Source organism: Oncorhynchus nerka, linkage group LG19 (assembly GCF_034236695.1).
Source record: "Oncorhynchus nerka isolate Pitt River linkage group LG19, Oner_Uvic_2.0, whole genome shotgun sequence".
In the NCBI taxonomy this organism is placed as follows: Eukaryota; Metazoa; Chordata; class Actinopteri; order Salmoniformes; family Salmonidae; genus Oncorhynchus; species Oncorhynchus nerka.
The window spans coordinates 38,075,531-38,099,476 of record NC_088414.1 but is presented as its reverse complement, the minus strand read 5'-3'; the positions used below and the strand labels follow the sequence as shown (position 1 = coordinate 38,099,476).

Genomic DNA, 23,946 nt, shown 5'->3' with positions numbered 1-23,946 from the left:
ATTGATGGACTAATCAAAAGGAGAACGGTTACTCACAAGGTGATGTGAGACCCAGTGGTAATGGCACCGGGTAGCCACTGAAGGTCCAGAGTCTTGAAAGGGAAAAACAAGAGACTAGTGGTGTTGTCCAGATCTATGGCACTCTCTGGGTATATGATGTGATGTGTGGTGCGGCTGCCAACATCCCGCTCATAGCCAGAGGTACGAGCCTTGTTCATTCTGGATAACACAGTAAATAACCGGGATCCACATCATGATTGCCATATTCCAAAACACTTTAATTCAAAACACATAGTCATTTATACTGCCAAGATAAAAAAAAAAATGAAAACATCAAACCAAACCAAAACAGGCATACATAGAGGACATTAAATCATTAAGTTGGATGAAGGCACAACTTTGCCATACTGTCTTCTGTGACACCATGGGTAAGGCCATTGAGGGCTATATATATGTTCAAATCTTTGATTTCTTCTTATTGTACTTGGTAAACAAACTGAAAGGGTGCATATAATACCACCTGGAGGTCTAAACAGGTATAAAGCCAATGTTAGTGATTAACTGACACATGCAGCTATGCCACATTTTTGCTACATTCTCCCTGGAGTGTGCACTCGTTCACTACTTCCCACAAATCTAAAAGCACTGAACAACCATGTGCAAGTGAACAAGTGCACACTTTGAGGTAGGAGGGACAAATGGGACATAACCCTTAATTCCTTGGAATTCTTTGATCCTTCCTCAACCTATAGGAAGTCCCGCCCAGTTGACTCCTTCAAAATGGTGAAAGTCCTCAATTGCACTGCTCATGCTAAAACAGGCTGTGTTGCACTGCCCATGCTAAAACAGGCTGTGTTGCACTGCCCATGCTAAAACAGGCTGTGTTGCACTGCCCATGCTAAAACAGGCTGTGTTGCACTGCCCATGCTAAAACAGGCTGTGTTGCACTGTCCATGCTAAAACAGGCTGTGTTGCACTGCCCATGCTAAAACAGGCTGTGTTGCACTGCTCATGCTAAAACAGGCTGTGTTGCACTGTCCATGCTAAAACAGGCTGTGTTGCACTGCCCATGCTAAAACAGGCTGTGTTGCACTGCTCATGCTGAAACAGGCTGTGTTGCACTGCCCATGCTAAAACAGGCTGTGTTGCACTGCCCATGCTAAAACAGGCTGTGTTGCACTGCCCATGCTAAAACAGGCTGTGTTGCACTGCTCATGCTGAAACAGGCTGCGTTGCACTGCCCATGCTAAAACAGGCTGTGTTGCACTGCTCATGCTAAAACAGGCTGTGTTGCACTGCCCATGCTGAAACAGGCTTTGTGGCAAGTGTGCCCTCGATCAACCACACCCTCTCAGTTGGCTTACCTTATGATGACATCACTGGAGTCGATGAGGGCTCCGTAGTGGGAGCCCTTGAGGTTCCCAGAGTTCCCCACCACAGCACAGGTCCGACAGCGCTCAGGGCCCGCGTCCATGTAAAGGTCAGCATCAGGGATGACCTGGAACAACTTCTCCACCACCTCGCTAAAGTTGGCTATGTTACGGTCTTTCTGCAATTTCTGGTTATTTAATTGCACCAGACAATACATAAAACAACAATGAATACACAATAAATACACAACAATGGACAGGCTGACACTAAAAGCATCCTAATGCAAATGACACACTATAACATCTGAGGAAACCCACACACTAAAAGGTAAGACTCCAGAGCCACCTGCTCTTTACACTGAGGTTATTGATGACTACTATAGCAAACCGTTAATCAGCTGTCAGTGACCATGCTTATATTGCAGCCTAAACATCAAATAAAAGAGTTCATTCTGAATAAAACTCCCTCGTATACAAAAATATAACTCCAGTAAACTATTCGAGATTCTTAAAGGGATAGTGTGAGATTTTGGCAAACCTCCCCAGAGTCACATGAACAAGTCGTTTTATGTCTCTGTGTGCAATTTGATGGAAGTTTATGGTTGTTTCTCGATTGCCAGAGGTGGGACCAAGTCAATATTATTCAAGTCACGAGTAAGTCTCAAGTGACAAGGTCCAAATCTCAAGTTGAGTCCCTTGTAGAACGGGTCGAGTCTCGAGTCATGTCCAAGACGTGCATTCTAAGGACGAAGTCGAGTCAAAGGTCTCAAGTCAAGTAGAAAAAATCTACAGAGGCAATGACTCGTTCAACCACAAATCTTTGTCTATTTATTGAGGCTACCAGACAGGCCTTTTCCTTATTTTGTCTACAACACATTTTGATTATGTAATAATTCATTTTAACAACCAATTCCAAACACAAGTTTCATAAGTAAAGGATACATTTCAAGCCATTTTGCATACCAAATGACCAGTAGAGCCTATGCTAGTCATTGTTGCTTAATGCCCCATTGCTAATAAACGGTTCATATCCTCGATCACCAAAATGTTTTGGAACTGCATTTTTATTGATGTCAAACCTCTCTTCATACAATTTGACATTTGCACTGCACCCGATCTTATAGCTGAACATCAAATCTGAAATCTGTTCGCTGACCCAGTGGTTTTCAAACGATTTGACACGCAATCCTTAAAATGTGTGTGACCCCCGCGCATGCACACATGCACACTCGCTACGCAAATATAGCCTCCCACTGGGCACAAACATAAATTCAACGTCTATTCCACATTGGTTCAACAACGTTGATTCAACCAGTGTCATTACAGTCATAAATGGTGATGCAAACGCAAGATACGGAAATAAATGCAATTTACACCTGCATTTTGAACTGAACGTAATTTATGTGAAGTCAATCAACTTGAGATATCATGTCACATTGAGCCCTGGGAGCAGTTGTTTTGGAGGATTTATTGAGTTGCTCAAGGGCAGAACAGCTGATTTTTCTACTTTTCCGTCTCAGGGATTCAGTTACTGTCTTAATGCTCAATTTGTTAAAATTATTTGATAAAATATTTGCATTTGGCCTTTACTATAGAAGCACATTGAATAACGCATTCATAAATGGCAAAAGATAGTCAAAAAATAAAATATTGAAGTGTCTGTCCTATATATAGCAGATATAAGAAAGCTCAGGAAATGTTTTAGTTTTTTTTTTACACATATTTAACCCCTTATTTTTGTTGGCACATCACTACCTTCATACTAGGATGCCGGAGAAGAAGGCTGATGTTTTACGTGTCCCTAACTGATTGTGTTTTTGTTCGTTTACTTGCCTTGTTTGTAACTTATTTTTTAAACTTATTTTGTACATAATGTTGCTGCTACCGTCTCTCATGACCGAAAATATCTTTTGGACATCAGAACTGCGATTACTCACCACAAACTGGCAGAATCCTTTTTTCCTTTAATGAGTCCGACGAGCCCGACGTAAATGACATACTGCTTTCCCGGGAACAGGCCCAGATCTCCATCATTTGTGTGAAGAGAAAGGCAGAGAAAAAGGGACCAGAGGACTGCCACCTGAGAATTCGTAGGCAATCGAATAAACCCCCACTGCCTTCCATTCTGCTAGCAAACGTGCAATATTTGGAAAATAAAATCGATGACCTACGCTGACGATTAAACTACCAACGGGACATTCAAAACTAATATCTGCTTCACTGAGTCGTGGCAGAACGACGACACTATCAACATACAGCTGGCTGGTTATACGCTGTATCGGCAGGATAGAAGAGTGGCGTCTGGTAAAACAAGGGGCGGCGGACTATGTATGTTTGTAGATAACAGCTGGTGCACAATATCTAAGGAAGTCTCAAGATTTTGCTCGCCTGAGGTAGAGTATTTCATGATAAGCTGTAGACCACACTATCTACGTAGAGACTTTTCATCTGTATTTTTCGTAGCTGTCTACATACCACCACAGACTGAAGCTGGCACTAAGACCACACTGTATTCCGCCATAAGCAAACAGGAAAACGCTAACCCAGAGGCGGCGCTCCTAGGGGCAAGGGACTTTCATGCAGGGAAAATTAAATTTGTCTAACCAAATATTTATCAGCATGTAAATTCTGCAACCAGAGGGATAACTACTCTGGACACCTTTACTCCACACACAGAGACGCATACAAAGCTCTCCCTCGCCCTCCATTTGGCAAATCTGACTATAATTCTATCCTCCTGATTCCTGCTTACAAGCAAAAATTAAAGCAGGAAGCAACAGTGACCCAATCAATAAAAAAGTGGTCAGATGAAGCAGATGCTAAGCTACAGGACTGTTTGGCTAGCACAGACTGGAATATGTTCCGGGATTGCTCCAATGGCACTGGTACACCACATCAGTCACTGGCTTCATCAATAAGTGCATTGATGACGTCGTCCCCACATTGACCGTATGTACCCCGACCAGAAACCATGGATTACAGGCAACATCCGCACTGAGTTAAAGGCTAGAGCTGCCACTTTCAAGGAGTGGAACTCTAACCCGGAAGCTTATAAGAAATCTCGCTATGCCCTCCAACGAACCATCAAACTGGCAAAGCGTCAATCCTGGACTAAGATCAAATCATATTACACCGGCTCTGACACTCGTCGGATGTGGCAAGGCTTGCAAACCATTACAGACTACAATGGGAAGCACAGTTGAGAGCTGCCCAGTGACACAAGCCTACCAGATGAGCTAAACTACTTCTATGTTCGCTTCGAAGCAAATAACACTGAAACATGAATGAGAGCACCAGCTGTTCCAGAAGACTGTGTGATCACACTCTCCGCAGCAGATGTGAGTAAGCCTTTAAACAGGTCAACATACACAAGGCCGCAGGGCCAGACGGATCACCAGGACTAGGAAGTGTCTTCATTGACATTTTCAACCTCTCCCTGTCCCAGTCTGTAATACCAACATGTTTTAAGCAGACCACCATAGTGCCTGTGCCCAAGAACACTAAGGTAACTTTCCTAAATGACTACCAACCCGTAGCACTCAAGTCTGTAGCCATGAAGTGCTTTGAAAGGCTGGTAATGGCTTTCATCAACACCATTATCCCAGAAACTCAAGACCCACTCCAATTTACATACCGCCCTAACAGATCCACAGATGATGCAATCTCTATTGCACTCCACACTGCCATTTGTCACCTGGACAAATGTGACACCTATGTGAGAATGATATTCATTGACTACAGCTCAGCGTTCAACACAATAGTGCCCTCAAAGCTCATCAATAAGCTAAGGACCCTGGGACTAAATACCTCCCTCTGCAACTGGATCCTGGACTTTCTGACGGGCCGCCCTCGGTGCCATGCTGATCCTCAACACAGGGGCCCCTCAGGGGTGCGTGCTCAGTCCCCTCCTTCACTCATGACTGCACGGCCAGGCACGACGCCAACACCATCATTAAGTTTGCCGATGACACAACAGTGGTAGGCCTGATCACCGACAACAACGAGACAGCCTATAGGGTCAAGACAAACAAGATGATTGTGGACTACAGGAAAAATAAGACCAAGCACGCCCCCATTCTCATCGAAGGGGCTGTAGTGGAGCAGGTTGAGAGCTTCAAGTTCCTTGTTGTCCCCATCACCAACAAATTAACATGGTCCAAGCACGCCAAGGCAGTTGTAAAGAGTGCATGACAAAACCTATTCCCCTTCAGGAGACTGAAAATATTTGACATGGGTCCTTAGATCCTTAAAAGGTTTTACAGCTGCAACATCTGGTTGCATCACTGCCTGGTATGGCAACTGCTCGGACCTCCGACCTCAATGCACTACAGAGGGTAGTGAGATTGGCCCAGTACATCACTGGGGCCAAGCTTCCTGCCATCCAGGATCTCTATCAAATCAAATCAAATTTTATTTGTCACATACACATGGTTAGCAGATGTTAATGCAAGTGTAGCGAAATGCTTGTGCTTCTAGTTCCGACAATGCAGTAATAACCAACAAGTAATCTAACTAACAATTCCAAAACTACTGTCTTATACACAGTGTAAGGGGATAAAGAATATGTAAACCTAAGATGACCTGGGGTACTAATGTAAGAAATAACACGTAAAAAAACAAAAAACTGCATAGTTTCCTAGGAACGCGAAGCGAGGCGGCCATCTCTGTCGGCGGTGTCAGAGGAAGGCCTGAGTCAGACTGTTTTCTCTGCTACAACACGGCAAGCGGTACCGGAGCACCAAGTGCATTAGTGTGTTTAGTTTTAGAAACAGACCCCTCACAAGTCCTCAACTAGCAGCTTCATTAAATAGTACCCGCAAAACACCAGTCTCAACGTCAACAGTGATGAGGTGACTCCGGGATGCTGGCCTTCTAGGCAGAAAAACCCAAGACCAAATTTTCAGCGGTTAAAAATATATGTTTATTAATTGTGAAATTATGAAAAATATTCATAACATTCCACCCATGCAGCCACTAGAGGGACGATTTGGTAATTGAACTACAGGGGGGGGATATGATACACACCTGTGTATGAATCTAAGTAACATATAAAAAAATCCCCATCTGTCAGTTTAAACTAGAGATATTGGCTGTGTCTCAATCCACCTTCCACATTTCTAGTGGAAAGTTTTTTAATTTTTTAAAGTAAAATTGTGACATGGGGGCAGTATTGAATAGCTTTGATGAATAAGGTGTCCAGAGTAAACTGCCTGCTACTCTGTCCCAGATGCTAATATATGCATATTATTAGTAGTATTGGATAGAAAACCCTCTGAAGTTTCTAAAACTGTTTGAATGATGTCTGTGAGTATAACAGAACTCTTATGGCAGGTGAAAACCTGAGAAAAATCCAACCAGGAAGTGGGAAATCTGAGGCTCAGCCCCTATTGTAGATACAGTGGGATATTGGTTAAGGCTTCCACTAGATGTCAACCGTCTTCAGAAATTTGTTTGAGGATTCTACTATAAAGGATGGGCACATAGGAGCTGTTTGAGTCAGTGGTCTGGCAGAGTGCCTTGGGCTTTTGATGCGCGGTCATGAGAGAGTTAGCTCTCGTTCCATTGCTTTTCTACAGACATAGGAATTCTCCGGTTGGAACATTATTGAACATTTATGTAAAAAACATCCTAAAGATTGATTCTTTACTTAGTTTGACAAGTTTCTACGGGCTGTAACGGAACTTTTTGAACTTTTCGTCCGACGTTCGGTGCGACCTGAACGCGCTTTTGGATTTGTTTACCAAACGCCCTAACAAAAGAAGATATTTGGAAATAACTGATGGACATTATCGAACAAACCAAACATTTATGGTGGAACTGGGATTCCTAGTAGTGCATTCTGATGAAGATCATCAAAGGTAAGTGAATATTTCTAATGCTATTTATCACTAATGTTGACCATCCAATATGGCGAATATCTTTTTGGCTGCTTTGTTGTCTGAATGCTGTACTCAGATTATTGCATGGTTTTCTTTTTTTGTCAAGTTTAAAAAAAATCTGACACAGCGGTTGCATTAAGGAGAAGTATATCTCTAATTCCATGTGTAACACTTGTATTCTCATCAACATTTATGATGAGTATTTCTGTAACTTGATGTGGCTCTCTGCAAAATCAATGCACGTTTTAGAACTACTGAACGTAATGCGCCAATGTAAAATGAGATTTTTTTATATAAATATGCACTTTAGCGAACAAAACATACATGTATTGTGTAACATGATGTCCTATGAGTGTCATCTGATGAAGAACATCAAAAGGTTAGTGATTAATTTAATCTCTATTTGTGCTTTTTGTGACTCCTCTCTTTGGCTGGAAAAATGTCTGGATTTTTCTGAGACTTGGTTTTAAGGATGTCGGTAGGCTACTCTGTTTTTGCCAAGAAAACCTGAGAAAAATAAACAAGCTCTTTCTGGTCACTAATCTGGATATGTGCGCCCGCCTTTGCATGCCAATGCTGATGACTGATCATTGGTCAACAGTCAAGACACGCAACTTTTTCTGAAGCAAAGATTAGATGTTTTTGAAACAAGAATTTGGTGCAATGCTGTAGGCCTATGTTAGTGACCAGATCAAATAAGCAAAGGTATGAATATAAAATACAAATGGTAAATGATTTGTAGACTATTAAATATGTAAATGGTAACCACTCCAGTTCTCTGCTGCTTTCATGAGGTCATCATTTAAAAAGCCTTACAACCTCTCATTCATTCAGTTTCACACTCGGGCGGCAGGTAGCCTAGTGGTTAAAGCACTGGGCCAGTAACTGAGAGGTTGCTAGACCAAATCCCCAAGCTGACAAGGTAAAAGTCTGTTGTTCTGCCCCTGAACAAGGCAGTTGTAATTGTAAATAAGACTTGTTCTTAACTGACTTGCCTAGTTAAATAAAACACTTGCAACACCCCCCAAAATCTTCTCACTGTTCTAGCTAACCCAACCTGTGTTGATTGAGGGCTTTTTCTGCTTTTTTACCAGTTTGATACTATTTCTGGCTGCATGGAAAATAATCCACAGAGAATCTGTGCCACAAAATGAGTGACAAAATGTTCCAAAACCTGGCCAGATAATTTCAAGTCATCAGTCTCATGTCAAAATCGAGTCCCATGTCTTGAGGCTCCAAGTCGAGTCTCAAGTTTTTAAAATTTTATATCAAGTCTAGTCTCAAGTCATCAAATTTGTGACTAGAGTCAGACTTGAGTCCAAGTCATATGACTCGAGTTCACACCTCTGGCGATTGATAACTAGCGTTAGCGCAATGACTGGAAGTCTACTGGATCAGCTAGCCTTAGTGCAATCAGTATTGCTGGCCTTGCCTGCTTTTTGGAAAGTCTGAACCTTGGTCGAAAGGTGGATACAGTGACCTGAAGAACATCGATCATTCAGCTAAACTGCAAAACAAATGTAGGGAGCATATAAATGCCCACATCAGATTCAAGTTTCTGGGAAAAAGCTGCATCGATCATGACGAAGGTCTGCGTTTTCAAACCGCTACCAAGCTGCTTATCAACACCACGGCGTTTTTGGGCATGCAATCATTTGCTTTTAGAGGACATGACGAGAGGAAAAGCACTGCCATCAAGGGCAACTACAAGGAGCTTGCAGAGGATCCAGTGTTTTCCTAGTTAGGTTAACATATAAGGAATAACTCCAGGGCCCATGGTGTAAAAATTGCCCCACCGCTCTGGGACCTATGGTGCCACCAGTCTGCTTGCAGTTGTCAGTTATCGTCAGCTAACTCCCCTCCTGTTCCCTGATTTAAGAGCCTCTGAACACCTCAGCTCATGCCCCATACCCTCATTCAATCACCACTGTGATCCCTTTCCACCACTGTTCCACTTGGTCGTGCTGCTGCTCCAGTTTCAACTGTTCTGCCTGCGGCTATGAAACCCTGACCTGTTCACCGGACGTGCTACCCTGCCCCGGACCTGAGACAGCAGGAGCAGTAGAGATACTCTGATTGGTCGGCTATGAAAAGCCAACTGACATTTACTCCTGAGGTGCTGACCTGTTGCACCCTCTACAACCACTGTGATTATTATTATTTGACCCTACTGGTCATCTATGAACATTTGAACATCTTGGCCATGCTCTGTTATAATCTCCACCCGGCACAGCCAGAAGAGGACTGACCACCCCTCAGCCTGGTTCCTCTCTAGGTTTCTTCCTAGGTTCTGGCCTTTCTAGGGAGTTTTTCCTAGCCACCGTGCTTCTGCACTTGCATTGCTTGCTGTTTGGGGTTTTAGGCTGGGTTTCTGTACAGCACTTTGTGACATCAGCTGATGTGTAAACGGCTTTATAAATACGCTTGATTGATCAGCTAGCTGACCCCGTAGACTTTTGTCAGTGCGCTAAAGCTAGCTGACTTTAGTAAATTTAAAAAAGGGCTTGATTGTCAAAATGTCACACTATTCCATTAACTTTAGAACACAATAAACATGTTTTGATATTTCAATGTGTAGTAACACTGAGTGTTTGGGACTCTCCTTGACCAATGGAAACATGAATAGGCTAATCTACATAGGAAGATACTGTTTCTGTGCCAGTCGATCAGTTGTTCTTTACAGATTATCATCAATTACTGTTATAACGTTTAGAATAATCAATGCAAAGGTCACATCAATGAGATGGCAGATAGTGTTTTATTTTTCTCATTTGTTTTATTTTATTTTAATGGTTTATTTAATTAGCATTATATCTATTTTTTCTTGGTAGGTGTGGAAATATACTATGTATAATGTATGAGTAAATATGTGAATATGTGTTGGGTGTGACAGCAGGCATCGCTTTTTTTGCTTTAAGATAAGATGTAATAAAAAACCGTTGATAAAAACGTTTTTATTACCTGCCACCACATTCTTGTATCGTTGGAGAGTGTCTTGTACTTTCTGGTCAGAAAGGGTTGAAACGATGTGTTGAAGCGCTTCTGGAACCAGAGGTCATCGTCTGGCTGTGTCATACATTTGAGACAGGCGCAATATTTTGGAGAGAGGATCCTGTCCAGAGGCCGAAGGGCATTTTTAACAAAGTCCACAAGCGAATTGGAGGACAGCTGTCCGGTATAAAACACAACGATAGTAGTGATGCAGAGTAGAACGATGACACGACGGACTTTTCTAATCCTGAAGATAATCATTTTGCAGATAGCAGGGAACCTGTTGGGTGTCACAGAATCCTCACCACCTGTATGTAAAGAGATCAATAATAAACTGACAATTACATTTTTATATAGAATAGATGTAACCTATAAGTCTTAATCAAACAGCTGAAGGATGAAAGGCAAATTAACAAATTGACATATGTAAATAAGGTATTTCTGTTTTTTATTTGTAATAGATTTGCAAACATTTCTAAAAACCTGTTTTTGCTTTGTCATTATGGGGCATTGTGTGTAGATTGATGGGGGGGGACTATTTTATCAATTTTAGAAGAAGGCTGTAATGTAACAAAATGTGGAAAAAGTCAAGGGGTGTGAATACTTTCCGAAGGCACTGTATACGGAAAGGGAGATACCTGGTCAGTTGCACAACTGAATGCATTCAACTGAAATGTGTCTTCCGCATTTAACCAACCCCTCTGAATCAACATTTAAATTATGCCCTTAGAAGAGAAAGCAATGTGTTGTTTTTATTGTGCTTACTGAATTAAGTTAAAAGTGAGCTACCCACTCTCAGACCAGCCTTACTTATTGAACCCTCGTTATAAACTACATTAGCGTTCCAAAGATGAACTATAATACACGTTAGGCGGGTAGCCAGTAAACGAGCCCTTTTAAGTGATTGTTTGACAATCAGATTAAAACATCACGACTGGTTGTGTTCATGCCACAATAAAAGAAGGCAGCCGCATAGAACTAAACTCACAAAGACGCAGCTCTAACAACACATCATATCACATGATTCTGCCTAAAAACAACGATAACTTCTCTCACCCAGTGGCATGAGTGCTGTTTAGGTGAGAGCTGATGTCGCCCCATGAAAACCAAGGCCCACTTTGCCAAAGGCAGGGGCGCACAATATGTAGCTTGTCCATGCCCAGCGCGCCTCTCCAGGGTGCTGTTGGAAAGACGCAGCGCTTCGGCGATCCACTAACGCTCCATCAAATTAATTTAACATAAATGATATAGCGGCAGGGTAGCCTGGTGGTTAGAGTGTTGGACTAGTAACCGAAAGGTTGCAAGTTCAAATCCCCGAGCTGACAAGGTACAAATCTGTCGTTTTGCCCCTTAACCCACTAGTTCCTAGGCCGTCATTGAAAATAATTTGTTCTTAATTTGACCTGACTTGCCCAGTTAAATAAAGGTAAAAAATAAATCAAAATAGCCTAACGTAGAAAGAGCCTTTGTGTTTTTTCTGTGAGACCAAATGCATTACAATGTTATGAGACAGACACATTTTTATTCATTAACTTAATAATGAGGAGAGAGAGGGAGTGCAGGAGAAAGTCAACTAAAAAGGCAGACATCCGTAACAGAGGTGGACTGCAAATGGTGCTGAAATTAATTCATTTCAACAATTGTCTTCATTTTAATTCGACTTAACTAACATCAAGAGGGCTTTTTTGAAGCCTATTTCTTCCTATAAAAAAATAAAAGGTAGGTCTACCTGTTTGACAGACGCAATTATGCCATCCATAGATTTTTATCGGTATAGCCAAATACTCCAATACTGTCACCATGCACTCCTTAAATACCTCCATGCCTGGGAAGGGCTTGGTGTGTTCGGTTAAAAACAGGGCTCAAATTGAGTGGGGTTATGCCATACCCTTTGTTAAAGAAAATGGCACAAACTATACCTATTGTTAACTTTATATTTTGAAATAGATAACAAAAAAATATCCAGATAATATAAAGCATTCTATAACAATATTAAATGCGTGATGCCTTTTGCTAGAAACAACCTTTAAAATGCCCACAAAAGACGTGAGTCTGATGCATATGGAGATATATTGATTCCTGCATATCATGGATGAAGCTTGAGCTGGAATGTGAAGCTAACTAAAGCTAGCCAATTCAATAAAAACCTGAACTCTTAACTAGATTCTTAGTATACCCCTCAGGGTTAACAATAACATTTATTGAAGTTTGAAAAGACAACACACCATTACAGATGTCAGCAAGAAAAACATTTAAGTTAACAAAACACAGAACATACATGAAAATCAAAAGGTACAAGACAAAAAAATGACAATCCTCCACGAGTAGTTATTTTAACTATATACACACTTACCTGCAGACAATGTAGATGTTGCACATCTCTAACCCTGCCTAGTCTGGCAAGTTGTAAATGTGGTCAGAAGGACAGCAACAGTTACCACTGCTTAGAGCGAAAGTTCATTCAAGTTCAAGAGTAAATGGATGATAAATGTGACAGCAGCCACCTATCTCCAGTGCCCTTCCCTGAATGAGTCATAAGCAGCAACAAGTTGTGTATATTAAGTATGATTGGGTATTAAGTTAAGTGTATTTTCAGTAAAGTATGTTATGTTATGTACTATTAAATGACCAAATGTACACTGAGTATACCAAACACAGCCTCAATTCGTTGGGGCATGAACTCTACAAGTTGTCGTAAGCGTTTCACAGGGATGCTGGCCCCTGTTGATTCCAATGTATCCCGCAGTTGTGTCAAGTTGGCTGGATGTCCTTTGGGTGGTAGACCATTCTTGAGACACACATGAAACTGTTGAGCGTGGAAAACCCCAGCAGCGTTGCAGTTCTTTACACACTCAAACCGGTGCGCCTCGCACCTACTACCATACCCCCGGTGCCCATTCAATTGTCTAAAGGCTTAAAAATCTGTCTGTAACCGCCCTTTTCATCTACACTGACTGAAAGTGGATTTAAAAAGTGACATCAATAAGGGGTCATAGTTTTCACCAGGATTCACCTGGTCAGTCTATGTTATGGAAAGTGCAGGTGTTCTTAATGTTTAGTACACTCAGTGACTCTATAGTTTACTTCTCATATTCTCACCCATGGCCATGACCCAAAATACAGAAATGAAGAGGCGCTGATAGAATGCAATTTATTTAATTATACTTTGGAATAGTAAACCTTGCTGCCTCCCTGTATTCCCTCTCACTATTCCTCCAGGGATTAAACCAGGCAGAATTGACAAGGCTAAGCAGGAATACTGATTATATTTGGAGGCTCCTCAGAGGACTCTGTAGGGTGGCACCATGGGGTAGCCGGAGGATGGCTAGTTTCTATCCTCTTCTGGGTACATTGACTTCAATACAAAACCTAGGAGGCTCGTGGTTCTCACCCCATTCTATAGACTTACACAGTAATGATTAATTATTAACTTCTGGAGGACGTCCTCCAACCTATCTGAGCTCTTAGAACATGAACTGACATGTTTCCCAGCCAATCAAAGGATCAGAGAATTAATCTAGTGCTGAAAGCACAAGCCACCGCTAGCTAGCACTACAGTGCATAAAATGTGGTGAGTAGTTGACTCAGAGAAAGACAATAGTTGAACAGTTTTGAACAAATTAATTTCTTTTAAAAAATGAAGGAGAATCGAGAGGAGAGAGAGCTACAGTTGAAGTCGGAAGTTTACAAACACTTAGGTTGGAGTCATAAAAACTTGTTTTTCAACCACTCCACAAATTTCTTGTTAACAAACTATAGTTAGGACATCTACTTTGTGCATGACACAAGTCATTTTTCCAATAATTGTTCACTTAATTCGCTGTATCACAATTCCAGTGGGTCAGAAGTTAACAAACACTAAGTTGACTGTGCCTTTAAACAGCTTGGAAAGTTCCAGAAAATTATGTCATGACTTTAGAAGCTTCTGATAGGCTAATTGACATCATTTGAGTCAATTGGAGATTTATCTATGGATGTATTTCAAGGCCTACTTTCAAACTCAGTTTCTCTTTGCTTGACATCATGGGAAAATCAAAAGAAATCAGCCAAGACCTCAGAAAAAGTGTAAGTGTAAAAAGTGTAGACCTCCACAAGTCTGGTTCATCCTTGGAGCAAAATCCAAATGGCTCAAGGTACCACGTTCATCTGTACAAACAATAGTACGCAAGTATAAACATCATAGGACCACGCAGCCATCATACGGCTCAGGTAGAAGACACATTTAGTCTCCTAGAGATGAACGTACTTTGGTGCAAAAAGTGCTAATCAATCCCAGAACAACAGCAAAGGACCTTGTGAAGATGCTGGAGGAAACCGGTACAAAAGTATCTATATCCACAGTAAAACAAGTCCTATATCAACATAACCTGAAAGGCCGCTCAGCAAGGAAGAAGCCACTGCTCCAAAACCCCCATAAAAAAGTCAGACTACGGTTTGCAACTGCACATGGGGACAAAGATCATACTTTTTGGAGAAATGTCCTTTGGTCTGATGAAACAAAAATAGAACTGTTTGGCCATAATGACCATCGTTATGTTTGGAGGAAAAAGGGGGAGGCTTGCAAGCCGAAGAACACCATCCCAACCGTGAAGCACGGGGGTGGCAGCATCATGTTGTGGGGGTGCTTTGCTGCAGGAGGAACTGGTGCAATTCACAAAATAGATGGCATCATGAGGCAGGAACATTATGTGGATATATTGAAGCAACATCTCAAGACATCAGTCAGGAAGTTAAAGCTTGGTCGCAAATGGGTCTTCCAAATGGACAAGCATACTTCCAAAGTTGTGGCAAAATGGCTTAAGGACAACAAAGTCAAGGTATTGGAGTGGCCATCACAAAGCCCTGACTTCAATCCTATAGAAAATTTGTGGGCAGAACTGAAAAATTGTGTGCGAGCAAGGAGGCATGCAAACCTGACTCAGTTACACCAGCTCTGTCAGGAGGAATGGGCCAAAATTCCCCCAACTTATTGTGGGAAGCTTGTGGAAGGCTACCCAAAACATTTTTATCCAAGTTAAACAATTTAAAGGCAATGCTACAAAATACAAATTGAGTGTATGTAATCTTCTGACACACTGTGAATGTGATGAAAGTAATAAAAACTTAAATAAATAATTATTTCTACTCTTATTCTGACAATTCACATTTTTAAAATAAAGTGGTGATCCTAACTGACCTAAGAGAGGGAATTTTTACTAGAATTAAATGTCAGGAATTGTGAAAAACTGAGTTTAAATGTATTTGCCTAAGGTGTATGTAAACTTCCGACTTCAACTGTACATTACTAAATCCATGTCACTTTCAATTAGATAGCGAATGCAGTTAGCTAGGTTAGCCTAGTCAAATACCCAGCTCAAACAGAGAGGAATGCTATGTTAGCTAGCTGGCTATAACAGAGGGATGCTATGTTAGCTAGCTGGCTATAACAGAGGGATGCTATGTTAGCTAGCTGGCTATAACAGAGGGATGCTATGTTAGCTGGCTATAACAGACGGATGCTATGTTAGCTAGCTGGCTAGGGCTATCCAACACTGGAACTCTTCCAAGTCAATGTAAGCTTTTTAAATTAATTCATTGCCACGGTGGACCGCCGGTGTAACTTCTAAACAGCTTGTTAGCTGTACACTGTACTGCATTATTGTAGCAGGTTTATTTTTTTTTACCTTGATTTAAACAGGGTGTCACATTGAGATTAAAAATCAATTTTACAAGAGAGCCCTGTACACATTAAAATAAAAACGGAATTTTAAAACAACATATACAGTCTTCCCAGCTCTGCAGATTTTGCTGTGAGGAGGCAGAGTCATTAGATCATTTATTTTGGTATTGTCCATATGTAGCTCGTTTGGTCACAGGTCCAGGAAAGGCTGAGGAATTACAACATTTGCCTTGAAGTAACGCTGCAGACAGCAATACTGGGTGATTTGAAAAACCATAGTCAATCATTCAATAATATAATTATTTTAGCAAAACAAAATATTTTTCATTTACAATCTGTAGAAGCTATGAGAAGAGGAAGGTTCAATTCTTTAGTGAAGCATCAACAGCACAGTTGAAAAATATATGGCAAATAGAAATCCAAAATGGATGATGTTGAGAGACAGATGGGAGGGGTTGAATGGAGCTGAAGGGTGGGACTAATAACAAGATAACCAATGTAAAACATACGGGGTCTGTAAAAGGTATATAGGTTCAGAACTTTTGTGAAATAGCACAGTTTCAAATAGAAATAAAACTGGATGGACATCAGAAATAGAGGAAGGACTAAAAATAAACAAAATATAAATATTGTAAAATAGATTGTGTCTGTAAAATGTGTATAAGATATATATACCGAAGGTAGAAGCCTAAGTGTTTGTTGGTTTACTCCAATTGGGGGAAGGGTGGTAGGTTTTGCGGGGAATAATAAAGGTATATATTTTTTAAAGTATGTCTATATAGGTATGTGTATATATGTGTATGCATGCGTGTATGTATATGGATATATATATATATATATATATATATATATATATATATATATATATTTACCCAAAAAATATGGGGGATTGGAAATGATGCAGACAATTACATTGCTGGAAGCAACATTCTTTCCGCAATATTAAGCTGATCCACCAAATGTTTTAAACCTAAATTGTACATTTTCATTCATAGGCTAGGTTGTAGCAACCTCATGATGGGAACAGGGAAAAGTAGAGTAACATGTAGTAGCCTAAACCTATCGCTGTTACATTGAGCTGGGTGAATGGAATATGAATGACAGTCATCCATTATGCTGTAATAGAAATAAGGCCATGCTCACACAAAAAAGGAAAACGTCCCCCGTCATCTTAAATGTCACCGACTGCCACTGATTTACACTAGGATATTTATTTAGCTGCCACTAGTACATAGAGATTGTCATCATAAAACCTAGTTTATTTTTATGGTTTATATTATACAGTATTGCAAAATGTAATAAAGTTTCATTGATGTAATAAAGTTTCATAGATAAGCAGACCTTATTAGGAGACGAGGTATTATAAACGTGTGTGTGTGTGTGTGTGCGTGCGCGCATCCTATTATCTTAAACTTCGGAATATGCACTAAAACATACACAAGGAGGCTCCTCTAGCTTTTTGGGGTGTTTTTAAACCACTTACAGTATCTACCATGCTGATTAACACACCAGGGGTCTAAAAGAGGACATAAAGGCAGGCTACACAGTTCTTTATGGCCTACAGAATACTGTATATCACCGTTTTATCGGATTTTATCCTATAGTTTATAATTCAAACCATTCTATCATTTTAAAATAAATCATTCCTTGTCTATTTTTTTTATTGAATTATAAAGAATCAATTGCAGTTAAGGCAGAATTATAAAATCAGCAAAAAAAAGAAAACGTGGATCAACTGGTGGCAGGGTATCCTAGTGGTTAGAGCGTTGGACTAGTAACCGAAAGGTTGCAAGTTCGAATCCCTGAGCTGACAAGGTCAAAATCTGTCATTCTGCCCCTGAACAGGCAGTTAACCCACTGTTCCTAGGCCGTCATTGAAAATAAGAATTTGTTCTTAACTGACTTGCCTAGTTAAATAAAGGTAAAACAAAAATAAATAAAAAACAAGAAACACACTGCGAACAGGACCAAGAATCACAACGACGGGCAGTGCAGGCACAGTTTTATTTATATTTATTTAACTAGGCAAGTCAGTTAGGAATAAATTATTATTTTACAATGGCAGCCTACCCCGGCCAAACCTTCCCATAACCCGGACCCATACAACGCCCGGACAACGCTGGGCCAATTGTGCCCTGTCCTGCCCTATGAGACTACCGATCACAGCCAGTTGTGATACGGCCTAGGATCAAACCAGGGTCTGTAGTGACACCTCTAGCACTGAGACGCAGTGCCTTAGACCGCAGCGCCACTCAGGAGAGTTAGCAAGCCAAAGAATGCAGGCTGAATACAACAACACGTTGTCCTGATGAAAGACCCACAACCTTCAACAGAAATACAGTTTTTGGATACTGGGTTGATCATTGCACTCTAAAACACCTTGGTAATCTGCCCAGCTCTATAATTAATGTCTTGCACATGTTCAAGGTCCCAAGTAGCAAAGCAATTCCACAGCATTAACCAACTATGTTTGATTGTAGGGAAAGAAAAAATATATATTTGAAGTTCAAATCAAATCAAATGTTATTTGTCACATACACATGGTTAGCAGATGTTAATGCGAGTGTAGCGAAAGTTGTGTAGTTGTGTAGCGAAAGTTGCTCTCCTTTGAAGGTTGTGGGTCATCCAGCAGGACAATGACTTATAGCACACATCCAAAAGCACCCAAGAATGGTTCAAGAAAAAATACTGGACTGTTCAAATCACATTTTATTGGTCACTTATGGAAGTATTCACACCCCTTGACTTTTCCCACATGCTATGTTACAGCCTGAATTTATAATGTATTGCATTGAGATTTTGTGTCAGTGGCAAACACACAATACCCTATAATGTCACAGTGGAATTATGTATTTATTTATTTTCACAGTAGAATTCTGATGTTTTATACTTCTGAACTTATTTAGACTTGCCATAACAAAGGAGTTGAAAACTTATTGACTGAAGACATTTCAGCTTTTCATTTTTTATTTATTTGTAAAAGTACATAATTCCGTATAATTCCACATAAATTGTGCAATAATAGTGTTCAACATGATTTTTGAATGACACACATACAGTTATCTGTAAGGTCAAAGACCAGGGAGGTTTTCCAATGCCTAGCATAAATGGGTACTTATTGGTAGGCATTGAATATCCCGTTGAGCATGGTGAAGTTATTAATTACACTTCGGATGGTGTATCAATACACCCAGTTGCTACAAAGATACAGGAGTCCTTCCTAACTCAGTTGCCGGAGAGGAAGGAAACCACTCAGGGATTTCACCATGAGGCCAATGGTGACTTTAAAAGAGTAACAGAGTTTAATGGCTGTGATAGGAGATAACTGAGGATGGATCATCATTGTAGTTACTCCACAATACTAACCTCAGTGACAGAGGGAAAAGAAGGATGCCTGTACAAAATTAAAAAATGTTCCAAAACATGCATCCTGTTTTCAATAAGGCACTAAAGTAAAACAGCAAAAAACTTTGTCTTGAATACAAAGCGTTATGTTTGGGGCAAATCCAACTGTTACGGATACAGTTATCCTGTGTGTGTGTCCTGTGTGTGTGTTTCTTTTCTCTCCTTCTCCCCTCACAGGTGAAAATCATCACTCCCCAATCAGTCAACAATCAATCATCAATCAGAAGACACACCTCCTCCTATTTCCTACCCTATCACAGTTCCTTCCCCATGGTTTAAAAACCCCATCATTTGTTTGTTCTAGAGCAATCTCTAGCTCAATCTCTCTGTAAATGCCATGTCTGTAGGTCTCTGTGTTTCACTCTCGCTTTGTGTCTTAACCTCTCTTTTGTTTGAGCACCTCCATAGCACTTTCATCACCTGTGAGTATTGTTTTTGGTTATGGTGTTTGTGGGAAAAGGGGGAAACCAAGACATGTCGCCCATGGGCATACACTACCCGTAGGTGAACTTTGTTAAATACACTAGTTAGAACTGGGCGGACCACCCACTGTATTTTTGGTTAGTTAGTTAGCTGTTGTTAAAGTAGGCTAGTCTAGCTTAGGGGTGTTTTGGATGCTTATTGTTTCTTTCCTTGGGTCCAGCTCAGCCCCTTTTCCTGCTCCCCCCATTACCGTGTGTTTATAAATAAACCTAGAGTTTGACGGTAGATTTCTGTTGTCGTGGTTATTTCGTGCACACTTTTACTTTGTCACAATAATAATTTGCATGAGTTATGTTACGGGTCTCATTACCATCCCCCCTAGACTGTCGGGCCAAAAGGGATTCGTAACATAAGTGGGGGCTCGTCCGGGATCTGTCATAACTGACACCCATGCCGCTCATGTAGATTGTTGTAGTGGTATAGTTCAGTGTTGAGCGTCATAGCTGAAGTAGCATTAGTGTTTGCTATTTTCTTTGGCACTTGTGAAGTAGTGTGAAATGACTACTTTTGATTTGAGATCCTTTTTGGATAACCCTTCGTGGGAGGTTTTTGACAAATGTCGTAGAGTTGATTTAATGACCTTGGCTGACCATTATTCAGTATCGATTCCGCAGAGTTTAGTTAAGGCGGAGGTTAAACAGCTAGTATTAAATGTATTGTTGGAAGAGCAGGTGCTTGTGTTACCGCTGCCTGAGCCTACTACCCCTGTAGGGGATGTTGCTGCTCCTGTGAGCCCATTGGTGTCTGATAATGAGGGCGAGGCTAAAACACCAGCCACATTGTCCCGTTTTGATCCACTCTCCCCACTGTCAAATGGTGATGCCAGGAGGGATGTCCGTTTAGCACAGTTCCAACTGGAGGTGGAAGAGAGCCCAAATTAGGCGAGAGACTCTCCAGTTGGAGATGTGCAAAATAGAGGCAGAAAAAGAACGAGAACAACGGCATTTGGAGATGTGTAAAATTGAGGCAGACAGAGAACAAAGGCAGTTGGAGTTCAAAATGCGCCAGATGGAACTGGAGGCAGAGACAGCGAGGCTAGCCTCCGGTCCTACTGTGCCTGTTTGTGAGCCGTCCTCACCTGCTGTGTCCTCAAACACGTTTGACATTAGTAGGCAGATTGCCTTAGTACCTTTGTTCAGAGAGTCAGAGGTTGACTCCTATTTTTGTGTATTTGAGCGTATAGCCGTAGCATTGAAATGGCCTGAAGAGGTATGGTGCCTATTACTTCAGTGTAAATTAACTGGTAAAGCCCAAGAGGTTTTGTCAGCGCTACCTCTGGAGGACAGTTTGAATTATGAAGTGGTCAAAGCTACTGTTCTTCGTGCCTATGAGCTTGTGCCTGAGGCATACCGACAGAGATTTAGGTCTCATAGAAAGTCTTCTAGTAAGACTTATGTGGAATTTGCTAGAGACAAGGGAAATCTGTTTGATAAATGGCATGCTGCTAGTAAGGTAACTGATTTCAACTCTCTCCGGGAGTTAATCTTGTTGGAAGAGTTTAAAAATTGCTTACCCGAACGCATTGTAGTTTACCTAAACGAACAGAAAGTATCCTCCCTGGCAGAAGCGTCTGTGTTGGCAGACGAATTTGTGTTGACGCACAAGCGTGTGTTTTCGGCTCAAACTGAGAGTAGAGCTACTGAGTTTCCTACCTTTAGCCCTAGTCGGCCAGCAGTAGTATATCAAGCACGCCAGAAGAATGAGCGTCCCTGTTTCTATTGTCATAAAGTAGGACATATGATTAATGATTGCTTCCTGCTTAAACGCAAACAAGGGATGCCTCTTCGTGCCAAGCCACCAACAGGTGTTGCTCTAATTCGTACGGTTGTGAGGTCTGCAACAAAACAGGTGCCTCAGGGTAACTGTAGTTTGAAAGTCTCAGTCCCCGACCGCAGTTATGAACCATTCATTTTCGAGGGGTTTGTGTCCCTAACGAATGACGAAGCGTCTCAGCGACCGGTTAAAATCCTTAGAGATACTGGTGCGGCGCAGTCATTTATATTGTCTGATGTGTTGCCCTTATCTGACGATACATACTGTGGTTCCAGTGTGATAGTGCAGGGTATTGAAATGGGTTTTGTCCCAGTGCCATTGCACTTTGTGAAAGTACACTCTGAGTTAATCAGTGGAATATTCAGAGTGGGGTACGCCCTATGTTGCCAGTGAAAGGTGTGACCTTTATAATGGGTAACGATATTGCCGGAGGAAAGGTAGTACCCGTATTGGAAGTATTGGATAAAAGTGACCACTCTCTCTCGAATGAGCTGGCACAGAGTTATCCACATGTGTTCCCCGCTTGTGCTGTCACTCGTGCTCAGGCACGACAAGAGGGTGACGTGATAGATTTGTCGAACACTGTTCTGTTCAAAGAGGTTGATCAAGAAGATGGATTGTGTGATACCTCTGAGAAGCTGATCACCTCTGACAAACAGCCCAGGAAAGAAGCAAAGAACGTTGAACTTATTGCTGATGCAATACAGTTACCAGTCACTCGTGAGCAGCTGATTGCTAACCAAAAGGTTGACAACAAGCTTGCTAAATGTTTTTCTAGTGTTGTCTCATTGGAAGATGTGAAGAAGAAGAACGTGGCTTACTTCATTGATGGTAATCTCCTCATGCGTAAATGGAAATCCCATGTTGACGCGGATGGAGATTGGAATGCTGTTTACCAAATAGTGATTCCTACAGCCTTTTGACAAAATGTGTTATCCCTTGCTCATGATCACCAGTGGTCTGGTCATTTAGGAATCACAAAAACTTATGATCGGATCCTTCGACATTTCTTTTGGCCGGGTTTAAAACAAGATGTGGCTCAGTTCTGTCGGACATGCCACACATGTCAGATAACAGGAAAACCAAATCAGGTTATTCCTCCCGCTCCTCTTTGTCCCATACCTGTCATAGGTGAACCATTCGAGCATGTGGTGGTTGATTGTGTCGGACCGTTACCAAGACAAAATCGGGTAACCAGTTTTTGTTAACGATAATGTGTATGGCTACAAGATACCCCGAGGCCATTCCTCTGAGAAGGATTACAGCCCCGGTAGTGAGTAAAGCCTTAATAAAATTCTTCACGACATTCGGGTTACCTAGGGTGGTACAAAGCGATCAAGGTACCAATTTCCTATCCAAGCTCTTCAAGCAGGTGTTAAAATCCTTGTCAATTACGCACCGTGTGTCAGCGCCTATCACCCAGAGTCTCAGGGTGCACTTGAAAGATGGCATCAGACACTGAAGTCTATGCTACGTAAATATTGTTTGGAATCTGAGAAAGATTGGGATGAGGGAGTTCCTCTAGTTTTGTTTGCTGCTCGTGAAACTGTGCAGGAGTCCCTAGGTTTCAGCCCGGCTGAACTGGTGTTTGGTCACACAGTGAGAGGACCAATGAAAGTCCTTAAAGAACAGTTCTTGTCCCAAGAGTTGTGTACCAGAGATGAGAATGTGTTGGACTACGTTAGTCGCTTTCGTGAGCGCCTACACCAAGCTTGTGCTCTCGCAAAGGAAGCTCTGTCTTCCTCACAGAGGAGCATGAAAAGACACTATGATAAAGAGGCTGTTTCTCATCCACTACAGCCAGGTGACCAAGTACTGGTGTTATTACCTGTTCCAGGATCTTCACTGTCAGCACGTTTCTCAGGTCCTTATTTAATTGAAAAGAAAATAAGTGAAACTGACTATGTGCTTCAAACTCCTGATAGACAACGCCAATCTCGTGTGTGTCACATTAACATTAACACACCCGACCCATCACACAGTTAGAGAGTTCAAAAACAGAGGAAGGTACTGCTGTCTCCTCTGCTACTACTGCTATGATAGTGGACTGTCATATTGATGATGTTGATGGCTTGGAGTTGCGCAATACTCAGCAGCAGTGTGTTAGATTGCCCAACTCAGAAATGTTGCTGTCTATCCAATCCGGTCTGGTTCATTTAACGGATGGACAGGCCAATGATATTGTGAGGCTACTACACAGTTTTCCATGTCTCTTTAATGACGTTCCTACTCGCACAAATGTGTTGGAACATGACATTAATGTTGGAAATGCTACACCTATCAAGCAACACCCATATCGTATCAACGCTTCCAAGAGGAAGATAATGAGGAATGAGGTGAAATATTTGTTGGAGAATGACCTGGCTAAGCCAAGTTCAAGCCCTTG

At 41.4% G+C, this 23,946-nt stretch overlaps 1 protein-coding gene across 2 annotated transcripts in view; it reads right to left on the bottom strand.

Moving 5' to 3' along the window:
- Positions 1-12,713, bottom strand: part of LOC115146848 (CMP-N-acetylneuraminate-beta-galactosamide-alpha-2,3-sialyltransferase 1-like) — a 50,828-nt gene extending 38,115 nt beyond the window's left edge. The window contains exons 1-4 of one of the 2 annotated variants that reach the window (XM_065004928.1): positions 12,594-12,713; positions 10,211-10,548; positions 1,365-1,558; positions 37-219 (exon numbers count right to left, since the gene is read on the bottom strand). In XM_065004928.1, coding sequence (XP_064861000.1) covers positions 37-219; positions 1,365-1,558; positions 10,211-10,501 — 668 coding nt within the window. In that variant the 5' untranslated portion in view covers positions 10,502-10,548; positions 12,594-12,713. The remainder of the gene's footprint in view (positions 1-36; positions 220-1,364; positions 1,559-10,210; positions 10,549-12,593) is intronic. The other variant, XM_029688866.2, reaches the window with a different exon arrangement.
- Between the last annotated feature and the right edge of the window lie 11,233 nt (positions 12,714-23,946).